The sequence below is a fragment of the Chrysochloris asiatica genome, unplaced genomic scaffold, assembly GCF_000296735.1.
Source record: "Chrysochloris asiatica unplaced genomic scaffold, ChrAsi1.0 scaffold00019, whole genome shotgun sequence".
NCBI lineage: Eukaryota > Metazoa > Chordata > Mammalia > Afrosoricida > Chrysochloridae > Chrysochloris > Chrysochloris asiatica.
Window position 1 is genome coordinate 6,766,577 of NW_006408537.1, and position 21,309 is coordinate 6,787,885.

General features: G+C 36.0%; 1 protein-coding gene across 1 annotated transcript in view; it reads left to right on the forward strand.

Annotated features, from left to right (window-relative positions):
* Nucleotides 1-21,309, forward strand: part of GFRAL (GDNF family receptor alpha like) — a 109,924-nt gene that overhangs the window by 24,118 nt on the left and 64,497 nt on the right. The window contains exons 5-6 of the mRNA XM_006835777.1: nucleotides 637-967; nucleotides 12,433-12,683. Of these exons, the coding sequence (XP_006835840.1) occupies nucleotides 637-967; nucleotides 12,433-12,683 (582 nt within the window). The remainder of the gene's footprint in view (nucleotides 1-636; nucleotides 968-12,432; nucleotides 12,684-21,309) is intronic.

Genomic DNA, 21,309 nt, shown 5'->3' on the forward strand with positions numbered 1-21,309 from the left:
ATATCAAAGGCATCTGCTATGCCAGCCATCATTGATTTATAGATGTGCTGAGACATACTCTCCAATTAAAACCAAAGATTATATCTTTGGTTACTCTCCATAGATACGTTGATCACAGAAATTTAATATTTTTGCGTCAATTGGCTTTGTGAATATGTGCTTGTTGTGGGGGTAGGGTATTCACAGTTACTTCAGTTTTTCAGAATGCAAAGATATTGATATGCTAGAAAAACTATATGTAGATTTTAGTAAAGATTCTTCTCCAAATAGAACATACAACAGAATGAGTCATTTTGAGTTGAACCAAAATAAGTTAAATAGTTCAGCTGCGAAGTTTGAAGATTTACTGTTTACTTTTGAAACTTGGACTCACTGATTTTTTTTTGAGTGCAGTTTTATGCCTGCACACTTCAATCAATTCTGGATTCTAATAAACATCCATAAAGATGAAAGATGATTCAAATAGTTCACTACTCAGTTCTCACTATATTCATACTTATTCTTTAAAAAAATCATATTTGCTCATTGTTAACATCGTTTTCATTTTGTTCACAAACTTCTCACAGTATTTTGCAGACTTTGTATATATTGCTTTACGTTTACTTTTGTTCAACCTGGGTATATCATTCTTTTCAGGTTTCAAAGAGATCTGGTCCTGTTTGGAAGTGGCAGAGGCGTGTGTAGGGGATGTGGTCTGTAATGCACAGTTGGCCCTTTACCTTAAAGCTTGTTCAGCAAATGGAAATCTGTGTGATGTGAAACGTTGCCAAGCAGCCATAAGGTTCTTCTATCAAAATATGCCTTTTAACATTGCCCAGATGTTGGCTTTTTGTGACTGTGCTCAATCTGATATACCTTGTCAGCAATCCAAAGAAGCTCTTCACAGCAAGCCATGTGCATTGAGCATAGTTCCACCCCCAACTTGCCTCAATGTAATTCACAGCTGCAGAAATGATGAATTATGCAGGTGAGTAAAAACACGCATACCTTACTTTCTTATTTCGGCACCTTATTTGTTACAGTCCAGTCCTAACACTTGATCTCATTACATTCGCTAGAGTTCCCACCATCATCCAACATCATGCAAATAAAGCCAGACAATTCTTATTTTTGAATCTGTAGTACATGTGTGGTATCCATTTTACAATTCAAATGTAAAACAGGCTTTTTGGAACAAAGAAACTCTGTATGTCAAGGTTTTGCAGCCATCAAGCAACATTATTAAACTTACCTATTGAAACTGAACAATTGGATAATATACCTGTCTCCTGGTGTGGTGCTGTGAGTTAAGGCACTGGACTTTAGGGTCGGTTTGAACTTCAAGGTCGGCAGTTCAAGACTACCAGCTGCACCTTGGAAACCCTATACTGGGTTGCTATGAGTCAGAGCTGACTTGATGGCACTTAACAACAAGAGCAATATGCCACTTTGTTTATTAGCTTTTCTGTGTGATCATATAAGGCCGTTAAACTTTATATAATTTTTCAAACGTGGTACTTCAAAGTAAATCTTTACAGTAATGGGTTGGAGATAAAGTAAGAGAAGGAAGCTTTCAGTGAAGTTTGGGCCTCTCCAACACATGAGCATGAATGTCAGAAATAAATCCATTTTCATTTTCTCAATGTGATAACCTTGAATTTCAAAGAGTAGCTATTTTAGGCAATTATTTATTGATTCAAAAATAATCCTCAAATACCTACTTCTCCCCTAGCCAGGCAGGATAAATGAGTGAAATGCAGCTGCTATCTACTCTGGACTTGATCCAGACTCATAGCAACCCTGTAGAGAGTTTCCAAGACTGTAAATCTTTATGGGAGCAGAAAGTCTCATCTTTCTTCCACTGAACGGCTAGTAGATTTGAACTGATGATCTTAAGTTAGCAGCCAATACCACTAGGGCTCGTTAGTGAACAGAAGGTAAAATAACTTCTGCCATTTTGGAGTTTTTAGTCTAGTGAGGCAATGAAGACAATAAAAATACACACAATCTATTAGGAAAGTATATATTACAAGGATAATAAGTGTTTTGGAAAGTCCTGGTGTAGCACTATAGGATAAGCATTGGACTGCTAACCACAGGTTGACAGTTCAAACCTACGAGCTGTTCCTCATAGACCCTATTTAGAGTCGCTATAAGTCAGAACAGACTTGACTCAAAGACACTTTATAACAATAACAAGAGTTCCGGGGAAAATAAAAAGCAGAACATGGGTGATTAAAAAAAAACAAAAAAAAAAACTCTTGCAATGCAGATGGGCTTGGCCAAAGTAGGGAGCATCTTACCAAGGACTTGAAGAACTCATAAGAGACAATGTAAAAGTGCTGAGAAAGACACACATGTGTGGCATGTTGAAAGAATTGAGAGAGTAGAGTATGCAAGGAGACAGTAGTTAGAGGCCAGATTAGAGATTTAGCTGGTTGGAGCACAGAGAAACCCAGATCATATAGGGTCTGTATTGGTTAGGATTCTGTGTCAACTTTACTAGCCCAAGATTTCCAGAGGTTTAGCAGTTATAATGTGTTTATTTCCATGGTGATGGAACCTAATACAGGAATAGTTAGTTCTATGATGAGTAACCAATCAATTGAAAGGATACTTCCTTGCGCGTGTGTGGCCTGCTCCCAATATAATGGACAAATGGAAGGGACTTTTGCTTTCTCTTCTGCTGGGGACCTGAAATTCTATACTAGTAAAATAATAAAGTTTTCTTTATATATATATTCATATGTTTCGCTGATCTTGCTTCTCTAGAAAACCCAGACTAAGACAGAATCCTTTGGGACATTATTAAGTGGACAAGATAAAGAATGAGGCCTCTGAATTAATTTTATGAATCAAAACTTTTTTATAGCATTGATGTTTTCATGTGGAAGGAGTTTTCTTTAGAAATCAGTAATAAATCAATTTTTACTCTTGGAATCATTATTTTTGGAGGTGATTCTTCACACTAAGTTGTCTACCCAGTTTCCTTGATTACCTTTTTTAAAAAATATATAATTTATTTTTGTTGTTTTGTTGAAAGTATACACAGCAAAACATACACCAATTGGTCAATTTCTAAATGCGCTATTCAGTGGCATTAATTACATTAATTGTGCAGCCATTTTCTCCCCTCTTTTCTGAATTGTTCCTCCTCTATTAACATAAAGTCACTGTCCCTAAGATTCCCAATTTACCTTTTGAGTTGCTGTTACCAGTTTGATCAGATTAATGGTTCTTTAAAAGAGCATAATGCTCAAGGCAGACATTCTTTACTAATTAAGCTCAACAATGGTTTGTTTCCTATATAGTGAATTTGCTCAATTATCAACCAGAACATTTGGTGGGGAGGGCTAGCTCAGTGTGTGGTAGATTAGGAAAAAAGGAAACCCTGTACATGGTCGCTATGGGTCGGAACCGACTCGATGGCACTTCACAACAAACAACAAGTGTCATGTTGCTTCAGTCACTTACAAGTTATATGAAGGATTTCATGATACCAAACACCCTAAGTGGCTGAATCTTGGTAAACTTTCTTTTTTTTTTTTCATCCTTTTAACTATCATCACACCTTTGTCCTCAGAAAAAAATAATTTTAATGTGCAAAATAAAGCCATGTCTTACAAGCATTGGTTAAAAAAAAATGGGAAATGTTCCCATAAAGCATGAAAGCCATGAGGTAAAGGTAAAGAATTTAAGCAGAATTGGAAGCACTGATCTCTCCCTACAACTTCAATGGAATGTCAAGGTTCTTAAGCAAGTTCTAGTCAAGGATCCTGTCATGCCATTTTAATATTTATTCATTATTGATGTCTTATTATATAATTATTTAATAACATTAAATTTGCTCATTTTAAGTGATAGAGAAAAGCAACATTAAAAATAATAGTTATTTAAAAAACAAGCTTACTAGTCAGAGATATTGTTAGAATCCTAGAGACTATGGTCCTTAGTCACCCTTCAGGTATGGAACTGAACTCACCCCAAGGCTCAATTTTTAGCCAAGCATTAGATAAATTTATAAGGGGAGCAACAACACAACTGAAGTAGTCATTTTAGATTAAACAACCATTTGAGATTTTAAAAGGCAGCATTCAAGGACAAAGTTAGAAAAGAAGGGGGGATGGAAACAGGAGAAGTGATGTTACATGGAAGGGTTTACAATCATTGTTTTTGTTATTAAGTGCTGTCAACTCGGTTCCGTCTCATATCAACCCTGTATAGTGTTTCCAGGGAGTGAGTGGCTGGTGCATTTAAACTGCCAACCTTGAGATTTGTAGTTTAATAGTTATTCATCAGTGCCATACCAGGACTCCTGCAGTTATTGAGATGAAATAAAACATGTCTGAATTGTTAAATGCAAAACTGATTACCTGCTCTGTAAGCCTTACCCTACAGGGTCGCTACAGGTGGGAACTGACTGGATGGAACTTAACAACAACAACAGCAAGCCTTCACCCAACTCAAAATAAAAGTATTTTTTAAAGTAATTTTTAGAAAAAGGTACATTTTTTTATTTCATTTGTACTCTCAAAATCCTGTGTTTAGTTGCCTTCAAGTTGGTTCCCATTGATAGTGGCCCTATGTACCATAGAAGGAGAGAGACACTGCTATGTCCGGCACTATCCTCACAATAATCGCTATGCCTGATTTCCATCTTCAGGGACTGGTCCTTCTGATAACATGCATTCTGATAACATACTTAAGACAAACTTCCATCTCCTTTCTAGGAAGCATTCTAGTTGTACTTCTTTGGAGATAGATTTTTTATCTCTCTGATAGTCCATAATGTATTCAATATTCTTTGCCAATACTATGATTAAAATCATCAATTTTTCTTTGGTCTTCCTTATTTATTGTCCAGTTTTCATGTGCATATGAGGTGATTGAAGATATCATGGCTTAGATCAGGTTTACCTTAGTCCTCAAAATTGTTGTTGTTGTTAAGTGCCGTCGAGTCGGTTCCGACCCACAGTGACCCTGAACAGGGTTTATGAGGCTGTAAATCTTTACGGGAACAGAAAGCCTCATCTTTCTCCCACCGAGCAGTTGGTAGTTTCAAACTGCTGACCTTGCAGTTCACAGCCCAATTCATAACCACTACTCTACCAGAGCTCCTTAGTCCTCAAAATAGCATCTGTGCTTTTTAATACTTTAAAGAGGTCTTCTGCAACAGATTTGCACAATGCAATATATCATTTGATTTCTTTAACTGCTGCTTCCATGGACATTGATTATGGTCACAAGTAAAACGAAATCCTTGACAACTTAAATAATTTCTCCATTTATCATGATGTTGCTTATTGGTCTGGTTGTGAGCATTTTGTGTTCTTTGGGTTGAGGTATAATCATACTGAAGACGGTAGTCTGTGCTTCGAGTCCTCTCCACTTTAAACAAACAAGGCTGTATCATCTGCAAATTGCAAGTTGTTAATGAGTCTTCCGCCAAACCCGATGCTGTTTTTTAATATTGTCCAGCATCTTGGACTGTTTCTTCAGCATACAAGTTGAATACATATGGTGAAAGTATTAGCTCTGACACACAACTTTCTAGATTTTAAACCAAGCAGTATCCATTTGTTCTTTTTGAACAACTGCCTCTTGAACAACTGCACATTAGCCTATAGGACCTATTTTGGTCTTTTCTTTCTTTCCGATCTTTTAACAAGCATTAGGCTTTCTTTATGTATGATGTCCTTAATGTCATCCCCAAACTCATATGGTCTTTTGTCATTAATGTTCAATGAATCAAGTCAGTTCTTGAGATAGTCTCAAAATTCAGGCAGAATTCAATCAAGGTCCTACTTTGGTTCTTGTCTAACTGTTTCAATTTTCCTCAACTTCAACTGGATCTTGTGTATAATTAATTCATGACCTCTTCCACAGTTGGTCCCTGACTTATTCTGACTGATGATTTTGAGCTTCTCTGCTGTCTCTTTTCACAGAAGCAGTTGATTTGACTCATGTTTGGTGAGCAATATGTGTATAGTCACCATTTATGGTATTGGAAAATACACATTTCAAATGAACAGCTCATTGGTCTTGAAAATACTATCATGCAATTTCCAGTGTTGTTTCTATCACCAAGACCATATTTTCTAATTGCTGATCCTTCTTTTTTTAACTTTCTGATTCTAATCACCAGTAATTATCATTGCATCTTAATTACATGTTTGATTTATTTCAGATTGCAGAAGTTGGTAAAAATCTTCAATCTCTACTAAACTAACCCCCATGGCTCAACTTAAAGCCATAAGATAGATATGCTTATAGGGTAAACTATAACAACAACAATAACAAATAGCATCAAAGTTCTATATAATTCTGAAACAATCAATCATAGGAGATCAGAAGGGCAGCATTTTCCCAGGGATAAAGTTCAGAAGGCAGAAAGGGGTTGGAAAGAAGGCCAGATGAAAGCAGTCACAGGTAGAAAGGAGGAAGAATGTTGCTATGGGAATGTTGTGGTAATTGTAATCAATATCATGAATCAAAATTTCAATGAATTGTTGAAAAGAAAACAAATTTCTTTGTAAACTTTCACTCAAATCACAGTAAAAATTTGAGGAAAATACTTCACTTTCTTCATCATTGACTTTAATTTTAAAAATATAAATTTGGGTAATACTCATATTAAGTGGTCTTCCTTGTAGACATATGAATGTTATCCTGTCACTGTAAGCATTATACCTCAGGGTCTTGTTGTTGTTAAGTGCTGTGAGTTGGTTGTGACTCATAGCGATCCTCTATTGGGTCTAAATCTTGAAATATTCTTTTGACAATGAATATGACGTCAATCCTTTTTAATCTGTCATTCTCAACATACTAATTCATATTATTGTCTGTGTTAAAATGGTCAAGACCAGTTTATTTGAGTTCAGTGATGCCTAGAATATTGATCTTCAAGTGTTACTTTTCATTTTTGACAACTCCAAGTTTTCCTAGATTCGTCCTTCATACATTCCACATTCAGATTACTAATGAATGTTTGCAGCTTTTATTTTTCTTTTTCTTCTCATTTTGTGGCATGCACATCAGCAAAGTCATTAAGGTCAATTCAGCTTTGAAGAAACCATTATTCCCTAGTTGTATTTTGATTGCCTTTCAATTTAATGAACTCATCTTCTGGTACTGTATCAGACAATGTTCTGCTGCTATTCATGAGATGTTCTATGGTTAATTTTTTCAGAAGTATCTTGTCAGGTTATCTTTCTAGTCTGTATTAGTCTGGAAGCTTCAGTGATATCTGTCCACTATTGTTGACCTTGCTGGTATTTGAGATACTGAAGGCATAACTTCTAGCATCAGAGAAACATGCAAGTCACCACAGTACAACAAATGGAGAGAATTGTGGTGGCAAAATTCTTTTTAGTGAAAAATCTTTTATCTATTATAACATGCACATGTTTTACACATTTCACCAATCTTGAAATACGTAAAATGAGTTTCAAGGTCAAGAACAAGAAAGCCTTTGCCATAGCTAATTACTTTAAGTTGTATGTAAAGTAATGAGATATCTTACAATCAATGAAATATGGTAAGCATATTTGATTTATACCATATCATATCACAAATAAGACTGTCATAAATAGTGTATTTCTATCTATCTAGCTATGCATGCTAACAATGAAATCTAAAACTATCTTAATCAATCAGGACAAAAAAGCAATCTCTATGAAAACTCTAGATGGTTCCATGAATGACTACCCAGCTTTACCTGATCCTTGCTTGTGCCAGGACCCTTGACATGCCACTTTATTATCCTAAAGTCTTTTTCATTCATCTTTCAGGGTATGTATATATATATACATATACATATATATACATATCTGAGCTTCCCTACCAAATGGAGTAGTTTAATAGTAAGGGACAGGAGCTGTTGCTATCATTCTTAAGAAGACCTGTGATGGATTCAGAAGCAAACATTTTTTCATTAACCTCACCTTGGCCCAAACTTTTCCTAAGTTAAATGCTACAGACTTAGTGAATTTCCTCAAAAAAAAATCCTCTCAGGTATAACTATCCCTCTGAAGTGCTCAGTTCAGGATCTGGAACATGATAGGCACTCAAAAGATTCCATCTGCCCATTTCTTTCCTCTGTTTTTGAGTAGCTTTCACTTCATTAACTTTTGTAATGTTTAAATGTACACACCCATATATTTATATATGCTGTTTTTAATGTAATTTCTGTCTTTCTGAGATTTGTTCAGAGGGTAATGACTGTGTTTTCTATTTCCTTTTGCCAGGTGCTAATAATCCTGTAATGAATATTTTATAGTGATAATAGAATCATTATGCACTATGGGTAGTCAAGGTGAAAAGAGACATCTTGTCATTTTCTCAAGCAAATTTTGCCTTAGGAAAATTTCCACCATTTTTATTAAATTATAGTTAATGAAATTCATATGTAAGATATTTCCTCATGAAAAACCACTTCTTCTATAAGGCTGTTAAATCTTTATCACCTAACTTTTTGCAGAAAAGCTTGTCCACGGGGCAAAACATGGAGCACGGTTTTTATAAGACAATTTCTGTACTGGGTACAGCTTCATCAATTAATTATTGTTTTGTTGTTTAGTGTCATCAAGTTGGTTCTGACTCATACCAGCCCTGTATAGACTTTATGAGGAGTGGTTGGTAGATTTGAACCAATGACCTTGCAGTTATCAGTGCAGTACTTACCCTACAGCACCACACAAAGAATCCTCAATTAATGATAGTTTTTGAAAAAAAAAAATTTTTTTTTTCTTGAAAAGGCAAAGAAGGTACTATCTAGGTCATTTTTCAATTAATTTTGCCTAATACAGATATTTATTGGGTGGCAAGAGAATGTTTTGCCAATTATAAATGTTTGGGAATGTATTAAATATATAATTAAGTGTATTATCATTTCTATGAACTTAAGAAGTTTACTGTTGTTAGTAGGTGCTATCAATTTGAACCCATGCACTACAGAACAAAACACTGCCCAGTCCAGCAGCAATGTCACAATTGTTGTTAAACTTGAGCCCATTCCCATTGCTGCTCTCACTGTGCCAATCCGTCTCATTGGGGTACTTCCTTTATTCTTCTGACCTCCACTTTATGTAGCATGGTATCCTTCTCTAGGGACTGGTCCCTCCTGACAATATGTCTGAAGTATGAGAGACAAAGTCTGGCCATCCTGGATTCCAAGAAACATTCTGGTTGTAGTTTCTCCAACTCAGATTTGTTTGCTTTTCTAGCAGTTCATAAGTACTTTTAATATTCTTCTCCAAAGCCATAACTCAAATGCATAAATTCTTACACGATCTTCCTTTTTCACTCTCTAACTTTCGCATGCATATGAAGTTATTGAAAGTGTCGTGGCTTGGGTCAAGCACACCTTAGCCTTCAAACTGATACCTTTGCTTTTGAACACTTTAAAGAGGTCTTGTGCAGCAGATTTACCTAATGCAATATGTCGTTTGATTTCTTGACTGATGCTTCCATGAGTGTTGGTAGATCTAAGCAAATTAAGTCTTTGACAATTTCAATTTTTTCTCCATTTATATGGATGTTGATTATTGACCCAGTGGTGAGGATTTTTGTTCTCTTTACATTAATGGGCAACCCATGCTGAAGGCTGTGGTCTTTGATCTTCATCTATAAGTACTTTAAGTCCTTTTCATTTTCAGCAAGCAAGGTTGTTTCATCTGCATATTGCAGGTTGTTAATAAGTCTTCCTACAATCTTAATGGCACACTCTTCCTTATATAATCCAACTTCTTGGATTATTTGCTCAAGAAAGTATTCAGAAAAGTTATTTGTTCAGAAAAAATTTATGTCAAGTGGCATGGAATATTTATAAAATTTGACTATATTTCATATCACAAAGGCAAATAAAAAATTCTGTATGCAGAAATTAAGTATACTATGCTGTCTTAAATTTTGCAATGTAACTAAGAATAAATAGCAAAACAAGTACACAAACTCATTCTGAAAGATTACTCTTTTGAGTGCTTCACTACTTGAACAATAAACTGGTTTAAAAATTGAATACCATCAACATAATAATGATAATGATAATGAAAGCATGGTATATAAAAATGTTTGAATCCTAAAACAAAATTTCTATACTATAAAAGCAAGTCCATACTTAAAAATTTGGATTTCCTATGATTTAAGTGACTGTTGTTACTAAGTGATGTTGAGTTGGTTCTTACTCCTAGTGACCCTGTATAGGGTTCTGAGGAGTGGCTGGTCCGTTTGAACTACTGACCTTGTGATTAATGTGCTAGAATATATTGATTATTTTTGTTTTTAAATGAATATTATTTAATCATTTAGACAAAATTTCACAACTTAACGTCTGAATTAAATACATTGTGTAGATATATAACTCAAACTAAACTTTGTGAAATACACATTTAGAAAATATTGAACAGCATGTAGGTGCAATGTTCTGTGTTATGCTTTACCAACATCCTAAATGACAAGTGATACCGTCAATGTTTGCATTTAGATGATGTGTTATATATATAGCATTAAAGGAGCATATTTTTTTACCCTGGTTTCAGAATTTTGTCTTCAGGGAATTGTGGTATATATATATTTAAAATAAAATAATGAGTTTTGTCATTATATAGAAATACAGATTTTCTTAAGGAGACTTTCTTACTTATCTGTTGTTGTGATAACAGAATTACTACAAGTGTATGGTTTAACCAACAGAACTGTATTTCCTCACAGCTGATGAGAATACAAATCTGAATTCAAAGTACTGACACTGGGGAAAAAAGTCCTGGTCTCCTTTCAGCATCTACAAATCCAGCACACCATGGATTTTGACATCCCTGCTCTCTGCATCTAAGAATTGCACACTGCAGGGACCCCAGGTTCAAAGGATGCACGCCACTGCTGGCTCCTTTTTCTTGGTGCTAGTGATTTCCTTTCTCTGCTTACAGCTCTCTCCTTTTATCTTTTGTAGAACAAAAGGTGTTTCATACCACACTCTTGGTAATCTCCTGTACATTAGATCAGAGTCCTGGTGGGACTAAGAGTGGTGTATTCCACCTTTAGAACAAACATCTCAATTTTAGATGCAGTGGAATCAGCATGCTCCTTAGAAATCAGGATGGTGAGAACTCAGCTTTAATACTTTGTACATCTTATTCGAAGGAACCAGTCCCTGGAGAAGCATCATGATTGATAAAATGAAGGGTCCATGACAAAGAGGAAAACCTCTAACATGATGCAATGACACAGTTGCAGCAACAGTGGGCTCTAACTTAACAATTGTGAGGATGACATGGGACCGGAAAGTGGTTTGTTTGGCACCTAACAACATCCCACTTTTAATTATCTTGTTGCTTTGACCTGTCACATCATATTATGGGGGATGATTACATAACTGCCAACTCACCTAGAATCATGGTCTAGTAAGGCTAACAGATATTTTAGGGGACACAATTCAATCCATGACTATGGCTTAAAATATATTAATAAAAAACATGATGTGTGGACAAATAGACTCATGACAGATACCATGTATTCAAAAAACTTTCATGAATGTTTGATGGAGGACTATTCAAGAAAAGGGGAAAAAAATACTTTCAGATGATAAATTATATAAGATTAATATGCTTGTTTCCACTGAGAAAAATACTTTATTTGAAATTTCAAAAATGAAATGATTGTACCTTATCCATACTTTGGAATCCTAATGTGGTGGTCTACAATAAGCACTGGACAGTTAACCAAAAGGGTGGTGGTTCAAACTCAACATCTATCCCTGGGAAACCCTATACAGGGTCACTATGAGTTGGAGCCAACTTGATGGCACTTAACAACAATAACATTCATAGTTTTATGTTTAGCTATTTTAGCAAGACTTAAATACTTGTTTAGGTAAGTAACGAATTAATGTGGTTCCAATGAAATATCTTGGTCAATAAATACATTTCTGTGCTTTTTTTTACATATCAGCTCTTACTAAAAATTTCTCTAATCTGCTTAGAACTATTCAAGAAGAGTACAGTGCCACCTACTCTGTGCAAAACTGGCTTGAAAGGTTCAGTGTCTTTTCTAAAATCCCATGGTTTCAGACAAAGACTAAATGTAGTCACAAAACCAGATTCTGCTTCAAAATAAAACAACAACAACAACACATTGCTAAGAAATGTTCCCAGTAGTTCATACTGGAAAACATTACTCATTAAAACGAAATTAGTAGGGAAGTAAAATATATCCATGGAATCCTAGATTCTGTCTCACATCACAAAAAGAAAATAATTTACAATGCTCCTTTTCCTTTCTTCCACAATCCTTTGAATGTACATCCTTCGAACAGTCAAGTTTAGTTTCTAACGATGTACTAACATCCCGAAAGCATTCTGTTTTATGTCAGTCTTTCATTAGGCAAGGCATCACCACATGCTAAAATGAAATATTATTCAGAGACTGATTCCTCTTCTTGATTCTTTTTTTTTCTAGGAGGCGTTATAGGATATTTAAGTTAAAATGTTGGCAGCATGTGACTAGAAAGTGTCATGAAGATGAAACCTGCATCAGTTCCTTAAGCAAGCAAGACCTCATATGCTCAGGAAATAATGATTGCAAAGCAGCTTACATGGGCACCTTAGGGACAGTCCTTCAAGTGCAGTGCACCTGTAGGTCTGTTACACAAAATGAAGAATCGTTGTGCAAGATTTTCCAACATATGCTTCATAGAAGATCATGTTTCAGTAAGTTCCCCAAATAAAGTCACCTTAAAATATATATACATTCTTACTTTAATCTATAAAGCACAGTGCTGTATATCAGCACAGCATATTTGTTCACAAAGGCAACTTCATGTTGTTACAGCATTTTAAAATGTATTTATTCATTATGGTTTGTGAATTTGCTATTTTAGTCATAGATTAGCAAGTGGTACATGTTTTTAATGTGGGCGATAGGTCACATTTAGTAATCACTTACTCATTTCAATGTCAATAGAAAGAAAGATTAATCCTATCAGATGACAGTTTGAATCAGTTAGATATTTCTGAGTAACAAATCACATAAAAACTTAGTTGTCTGAGCAAGAATGATATGCTAACAATTCTGCACAATGGGCTTGGCTTCGTTGGGTAGTTCTGATGGTCTTGTCTGTAGTCATTTTTGTAGCTGCAGTCATCTGGTGGCTCAATTGAGGCAGGATGGTCAAAGAGAGTGTCTAACAAGCACTGTTGGCTTGGATAGCTTGGCATTCCTCTGTATGATCTGTTCAGCAGTATGTTGTTGTTGTTGTTTAGTGCCATCAAGACAGTTTTGAGTCATAACTACCCTGTATAGAGTTTCCAAGGAGCAGCTAATGGGTTTGAACTACCAACCCTCTGGTTCACAGTCTAGTGCTGATGCTACAGCCCCACACAAGGAGTATAGACTGGGTCTCTTCCATAGAGATAGTACATTCTGAGTGGCTCAGGCTTAAGGTACAAACACTAGGATGACATCTGTCCTGTCACTACTAATACCTCATTAGACAATGTAAGACATATAGCCAATCCTAGAGTCGCTATTGGCGGTATTTCTAAAATGTTGTAGTAGTAGAATGCTTCTAAAGGTAATTCAAAAATGGCTACAAGAGTACATTGACAGAAAACTGCCAGAAGTTCAAGCCAGATTCAGAAGAGGATGTGGAAGGGTCATATCACTACTGATGTCAGATGGACGTCTGCTTTCTTAGCTGAAAGCAGAGAATACCAGAAAGATGCTCATCTGTGCATTATTGACTACACAAAGGCTTTCAGTTGTGTGCATCATGACAAGCTGTGGATAATACTACAGAGGATGAATATTCCAGAACACTTAATTACGCTCATGAGGAACCTATACATAGACCAAGAGGCAGTTGTTCAAACAGAACAAGGGAACACTGGGTGGTTTAAAATTAGAAAAGTTGTATGCCAGAGTTGTATTCTTTCACCATATTTAGTCAATCTGTATGTTTAGCACCCAATCTGAGAAGATGGATTATATGAAAAGGAACGTAGCATCAGGATTGGAGGAAGACTCATTAACAACCTATGATAGGCAGATGATACAACCTTGATGGCTGAAAGCAAAGAGGACTTAAAATACTTACTGATGAAGATTAAAGACCACAGCCTTTGGTGTGGATTGCACCTCAATGTAAAGAATATAAAACTCCTCACCACTGGACTAATAAATAACATCAAGTTAAATGGAGAAAAGATTGAAGTTGTCAAAGATTTAATTTTGCTCAGATCAACCATCAACACTCATGGAAGCAGCAGTCAAGATCTCAAATGATGTATTAGGCAAGTCTCTTTAAAGTGTTCAAGAGCAAAGATGTTAATTTTGAGGACTAAGGTGTGATCCAAGCCATGGTATTTTCAATAACCTCATATGCATGTGAAAGTTGGACAGTGAATAAAGAAGACCATAGAGAACTGATGCATTTGAGTTATGGTGTTAGAGAAGAACATTGAAATACCATGAACTACCAAATGAACAAACAGATCTATGTTGGAAGATGTGTAGCCAGAGTGCTCCTTGGAAGCCAGGATAGCCACACTTCATATCTCATACTTCAGACATATCATCAGGAGGGACCAGTCCCTGGAGAAGGACACCATGCATAGTAAAGTGAAGAGTTGGAGAAAACGAGGAAGACTCTCAATGAGATGGATTGGCACAGTGACAGCAGCAAGCATGGTAATGAGAGTGAGTTAGTGTAGAATTGGGCAGTGATTTGTTTTGTTGTGCAAAGGATCACTATGAGTAGGTACCAACTCCAATGTACCTAATAACAAGAGTCACTGTGGGAAGGGAATACATGAAGCTGTGAATAATTAAGATAGAATGAATCAAGGATAAATAATGCAACAACATGGCAGTTCCAGGACTTTTGCTGTGCTGCTATAGGGTCAGCACTGGACTTTGAACCACAGGGTTGGCTATTCAGATCCACCAACTGACCCTTGGAAACCCTATACAGGGTCATGTTGAGTTGGAAATGATTCGATAACACTTAACAACAACAACCTTATTTATTCTATTTAAGAAATAAGGAAACTAGGATTTGGGAATTTAATTTATTCAAAATTTCATAGCAAAAATGGAGCAATAATTTGTCTATGAGTCTTATTGAAAGAGGCTAAGTGAACAATCACATACTAAGACCTCTCCATGATCTCTCCAGTGTTTGCCCACGCAACCATCAATGCTGCCAGACACCCCAAAGTCCCTTAGACCTCTAATGGTAAACACCTAACCTATGGGTGCGCTTCCCAGGAGGAAATGATGGCTTTTTACTATTTCATTGCACATGTAATCTTTTATTTGTAGAAAATATTCTACAGATATATGCTTCTATTTTTCTTTATAGATACATAGGAGATACACATCAGCCAATGTGATAAAAATTGTGATTTTTTTTTTTTTTGTGCGTGTATCAGTTAATACACTTGAAGTGTATGGTTTTAATTATAACAGAACTCTCTAAGGAAACATTTCTATAACATCTATAATTAGCACCACAAACATATTTCATTTGGAATCATGATATAAAGAAGAGAATTTTAACATTATACATGTTGAATGTTGTTGTTGTTGTTAAGTGCCATCGAGTCGGTTTCGACCCATAGCGACCCTGAACAGGGTTTCCGAGGCTGCAAATCTTTACGGGAGCAGATCGCCTCATCTTTCTCCCGCGGAGCAGCTGGTAGTTTCGAACTGCGGACCTTGCGGTTCGCAGCCCGATTCGTAACCACTACGCTACCAGAGCTCCTTTATGTTGAATGGTATTTCCTAAACAATCTTCTTCTTTGATTAACGCTAAGTGGTTAGCTATGTTGAAACTGAAAGCACTAATAATGAATGACATATTACATTATAGAAGGAAATACCAAATGACAAAACAACCAAGAGTCATGTACACTGTTACTTTACAATGGGTAATTGCAAGTGGTTTGTAGATATAGTAAATGTCATGCTAAAAAAAGTGCATGCTGAAGATTATGGATAATTTCATTTTTGAAACATTCTAAATCTTGTTACATGCCTGTTTTTTATTTTTTCTCATGTACTTTCCATTGCTGTTGGATTTTATTTTTATTGTGTTTGGACACTGTGTTTTATACTAAGCAAAAAATATCTATGGAGAGTCAATAGAAAAAAAAATATCCATGAGAGACAGCAGAAGTCAATATTCAAATATCCATAGGCATTGGCATGGTGGGTGGTGGTGACTGTGTGCCGTGGAGTCATTTCCAACTCATAGTGATCCTGCACAGGGTCTCTGAGGCTGTAAATCTTTACAGGAGCAGAAAACCTCATCTTTCTCTGGTGGAAGTACAGGTAGTTTCGAACTAGCAGACCTTGATGTTAGCAGTTTGATTCATAACCACTATACTACCAGAGCTCCTTAGGCATTGGCATACTACATACATATTGTAGGAAAAAAATAAATAGAAACAATTTCACTCTTCTTCATGCATTTAGGAAGAATAAGACCTGTAGGGTTTTCTCTTTGATCATTATTTACTAAAGTTAAGAATTTCAAGTGACAGGATTATAGAAGTAGTGGCACCTCAAAGGTCTTCAGTCACAGTTCTAAATACTTGAATTAACAGAATATGTTTCAAACAAAAATAAGAAAACAAATGCTTAGGCCTGACTAGTTCTAACCAGAACTCTTTCCCTTCCTCAAATATATTATATAGAAGAAGCACAGGACATGTATTTTGGATGAATCACATCTCTAATCATTGTTCCCTGCCTTCTCTAATCAGCCTAGCACTTACGTATTTTAGAAGGGCCATCATTTCAACATCTTTCCAAAACCCTCTCATCTTTGTTTATTTTATTTGAAAGGAGCAGAATTGAGTAGAACTGAAAGGACTGTTAGGGAGGTGTTTGTGTTTTGTTTTTCCAGTTTGTCACATTTGTTTAGCTTAGAATTATTGTTTTTCATACTCATTTGATTTCAGCCACAGTAAGCAATACATATTAATCTGTTATGTGCGATATTGTTATTGATGATGGTTTCTGTTGATTGTATTTCAACTCACAGCAACCCCATCTATGCAAAGTACAACTGTTTCTTAGGGCTTTCAGAGTACTAATATTTCACAAGCAGATCTCTAGACCTCTCTGAGGTGTCTCTGGGAGGATTTGAACAGCCAGCCTTTCAGCTAGTAGTGAAGCACTTAACCATTTGAGCCATCAAGAACTCTTAAGTACCATGTACTCTTTATTACTACTATTGTTATTGTTGTTGTTGTTAAGTGCCGTTGAGTCCGTTCCAATTTATAGTGACCCTGTATAAAGTTTCTGAGGAGCAGCTGGTGAGTTTGAACTACAGACCTTGTGGTTCATGGTTCAAATCAACCTTGAAGTCGAGTGCATTATCCCACAACTGCCACACCAGGACTCCATTATTACTATGTTGTTGTTTGTTGTTATGTGCCATGGAGTCAGTTCCAACTCACAGCTACCCTGTATAGGGTTTTTGAAGCTATAAATCTTTACGGGAGCAGAAAGCCTCATCTTTCTCCCACGTAACAGCTGGTAGTTTCGAACTGCTGACCTTGAGGTTCGCAGCCCGATTCGTAACCACTACGCTACCAGAGCACTTATTAATTTTATTTAATGTTGAATAGTATCCACTATTAGATATCATGATTCACTAATGAGTGTCTCCCCGAAGCTTCAAAAACACTTGCTTAGAGCATCCATTATGTAGAAATAATGTTGAATACATTAACGGAGCCAATCAGAATCTTGTAACAATTATTAAGAATTACATTGAGTGCCCTTTTTTTTTGTCAAAGGAATTGGCATTTTCTCATGAAGCTTATCATCTTAATAAGCCTCATACTATTATTTTCTCAGTTTGACATATGAAGAAAAGGAAGCTAAGAGATTAAATTACTTCCCCGAGTCTTACTTAAGGATAAAGTAGTCACCATCTAAACACCAATTGGTTGATTTCAGTACCCTCTATGTTCTCCTGTTTGTGAAATGGTAAAGAACACAGACTTCTATCTTTTTACTTTGCTCCAAACCCCTACCCATCCGACTCTCTTAGTTCTGGTCTCAGAACTAAGCTTGGAAGCAGGTGGAAGAATCCTGACTCCCCAGTTTCTGCATGCAGGTTCAGATTTATGTGGAAGAGCATCCTGAATAAACTGTTCATTCTGTCACCAACTTCCACTTAATTCCCAGTCTTTGGATTCATAACAGACTGACTTCTCTCTGAAAGGATATGTTGTTGTTGTTGTTGTTGTTGTTGTTAAGTGCTGTTGAGTCAGTTCCAACCCCTAGCGACCCTGTATAGGGTTTCTGAGGAGCAGCTGGTGAGCTTGAACCACCGAACTTGCAGTTCAAATGGCTTTGCAGTCTGGTGCATTAACCCACAGTGACAGAGAAATTTGTGGCAGATTGAGTTCATAGAGAGATGAGGGCAAAGGAGGAAAGAGAAGCTGGATGAGAGAAAGAGGACCAGAGAAAGAATTAAGGATCAAATAATGTGCTTCCTTCTTGACAGAGAAGGATTCAATTCACAGAGGACAGTCCTCTTGTAGCTGACCATAATATTCTATTTCTATCTTTCCCATAGCTGTAGTCAGATGATGAACATTCTCTTGAATTTTTCCTTTTTCTTTAATGCATTTATGTATGCCTTGAATACCTTATATACACACAAACACATCCCATATACACACAAATCTCATCCTCCCCTCCCTCTCACCACACATTAAGTAGGATCACACTATATGTATTGTTTTAGTCTGTTTGTTTACCGTAACAATATATGATGTTGTTAGGTGTCACTTAGCCAGTCCCATTTCATAGTAACCCTGTGGACAACAGAAGGAAACACTATCCAATGCTGCACCATCCTTATAATTATTATGCTTGAGACCAGTACTATAGCCACTGTGTTAATTAATCTTGTTGAGGGTCTTCTGTTTTTCACTGACTCTCTACCAAGGCATTTCCTTCTCTGCAGATTGGTCCCTCATAATAACACGTCCAAAGTAGGTGAGATAAATTGTCAGTATTCTCTCTTCTAAGGACCAGTTTGGCTATACTTTCTCCAAGGCACATTAATTTGTTCTTATGGCAGTAAGTGGTACTTTCAATATTATTGGCCAACACCATAGTTCATATGCATCAGTTCTTCTCTGGTCTTCCTTATTCATTGTCCAACTTTCACATGCATATGAGGCAACTGAAAAATACCATGACTTGAATCAGGCTCACCTTAGTCCTCAAAGTGACATTGCTTTTTAACACTTTAATGAGGTCTTTTGCAGCAAATTTGCCCAATGTAACACATCATTTGATTTTTTGACTGCTGTTTCCATGAGAATTGATTCTGGAGCCAAGTAAAATTAAACCTTTGAAAACTTCAACATATTCTCCATTTATCATGATGCTGCTTATTGGTCCTGTTGCGAAGATTTTTATTTTCTTTATGTTGAGTTGTAATCCATACTGAATGCTGTGGTCTTTGATTTTCATCAGTAAGTACTTCAAGTCCGCTTCACTTTCCGCAAGCAATGTTGTGTCATCTGCATATGACAGGTTGCTTAGGAGCTCCTCTCCAATATCCATGCAGCATTCTTCTTCATATAGCCCAGCTTTTGGGGTTATCTATTCAGCATACTGACTGAATAAATTTGATGAAACTATATAACCCTGACACACACCTTTCTTGCAGTATATGATGATTTCTTTCTTTTTTTAAAGTTGGCATAATATTCTACAGCATAGATATATCATCATTTGTTTAACTGTTTTCTTGTTAATGTGAACAGCTGAGTGCAACAATTTATTATAGCTATTTTGCAAAAAAAAAAAAAAAGTAATTGCATATTTTTACTGGAATTGTATAGAATGGATTTTAAAGAGTAGGATTACTAAAGTATTAGAGTTTTGCATTTTAAAAAAGCTAATAGAAGATGTTGATTCAAAATTGCATTCTCAGTAAAAAAATTTTTAAAAAATTCATGGTTTTCATAAGAATTTTTAATTTAAATTTATCTAAACATCTTTTCAAGAAGCCCTAGTAACATGATATTTAAGTGCCTGGTTACTAATAGGAAGACTGGAATTCACCAGCCATTTCATGGGGAAAAGATGTGACCATCTGTTCATTTAAAGATTACAGCCTAGAAAACCCTATGAGGTGGTTCTGCGCAGTCACGGGGCTTGCTATGAGTCAGAATTAACTTGACAGTACACAGCAGCTACAGTAAACATCTTTTCAGTGATTGGTTAGAAATTGTGTATTTCTTCTAAACTATTAATACCGTGTGCTTAAAACATTCTGCTTGTATTAGTATCAGTAAAGAGCATTTGGTTGTCCAAAATAGACATTGATATTTATGAAGATTCGCAAACCAGCATATTCTTCTAATTGCATGTCTAAAGTATATGAGACAAAGTCTTACCATCCTCAATTCTAAGAAGCATTCTGGTTGTACTTCTTTCAAAACAGACTTGCTCATTCTTCTGGAAATCGATATTATATTCAAGATTCTTCACTAACCCATGATTTAAATGGATCAGTTCTTCTATGGTGTTCCTTATTTATTGAACAGCTTTCACATGCATATGAGACAATTAAAAATAGCATTGCCTGGGTTAGGTGCACTTTTGTTTTCAAAGTGATATTTTTGCTTTTGAACACTTTAACAAGATCTCTTTTGGAAGATTTCCCCAATGTAGTACATGGTTTGATTTCCTGACTACTATTTCCATGGACATTGATGGTGGATTCACTGAAACTGTGTTAGCTCTATTTAGTTTTAGGTGATTCCATTGCCAATATTAATTTAAGAAATAACTTCAATTAATTTGCAAGTATGCTTTATGAAGGGGCTTCAAAAACTGTAGACATGGATTTAAAAGATAGTGGGATTTTCCCCTGTACTTTATTGAAAGCTCCAATATTTCTTTGCTTCTTCATTCTCATCTCTCTCTCTAAATATTTGCTTACAACTAACCCAAGCAATAGACTTAAGTGAAAAGATTACACCCTTCATCATCTGATCTTTGTTGCATAGCTGATTCATTTGTTTAATTAAGACATTCTATACTTGATCATTCAAGAGCTGTTTCATTTTTAGCTTTCACTCTTTGTTATCGAGAAGGAGTCTATATTTGTTTCCAGTGTTGTGAAGTCTTTATTTTAATGTCTCTTAATCTCTGCCCAAAGCATCTCACTACAACTCAGTCACCCCTGCTGTGCTTCCACCTCTTGATTGACATCCGAGGATGGAAATCCCGCCTTTGAGCTGGACTTAAGAGCCTTAGCACAAGGAGATTCCTATTTAACAGCAACCACGCAAC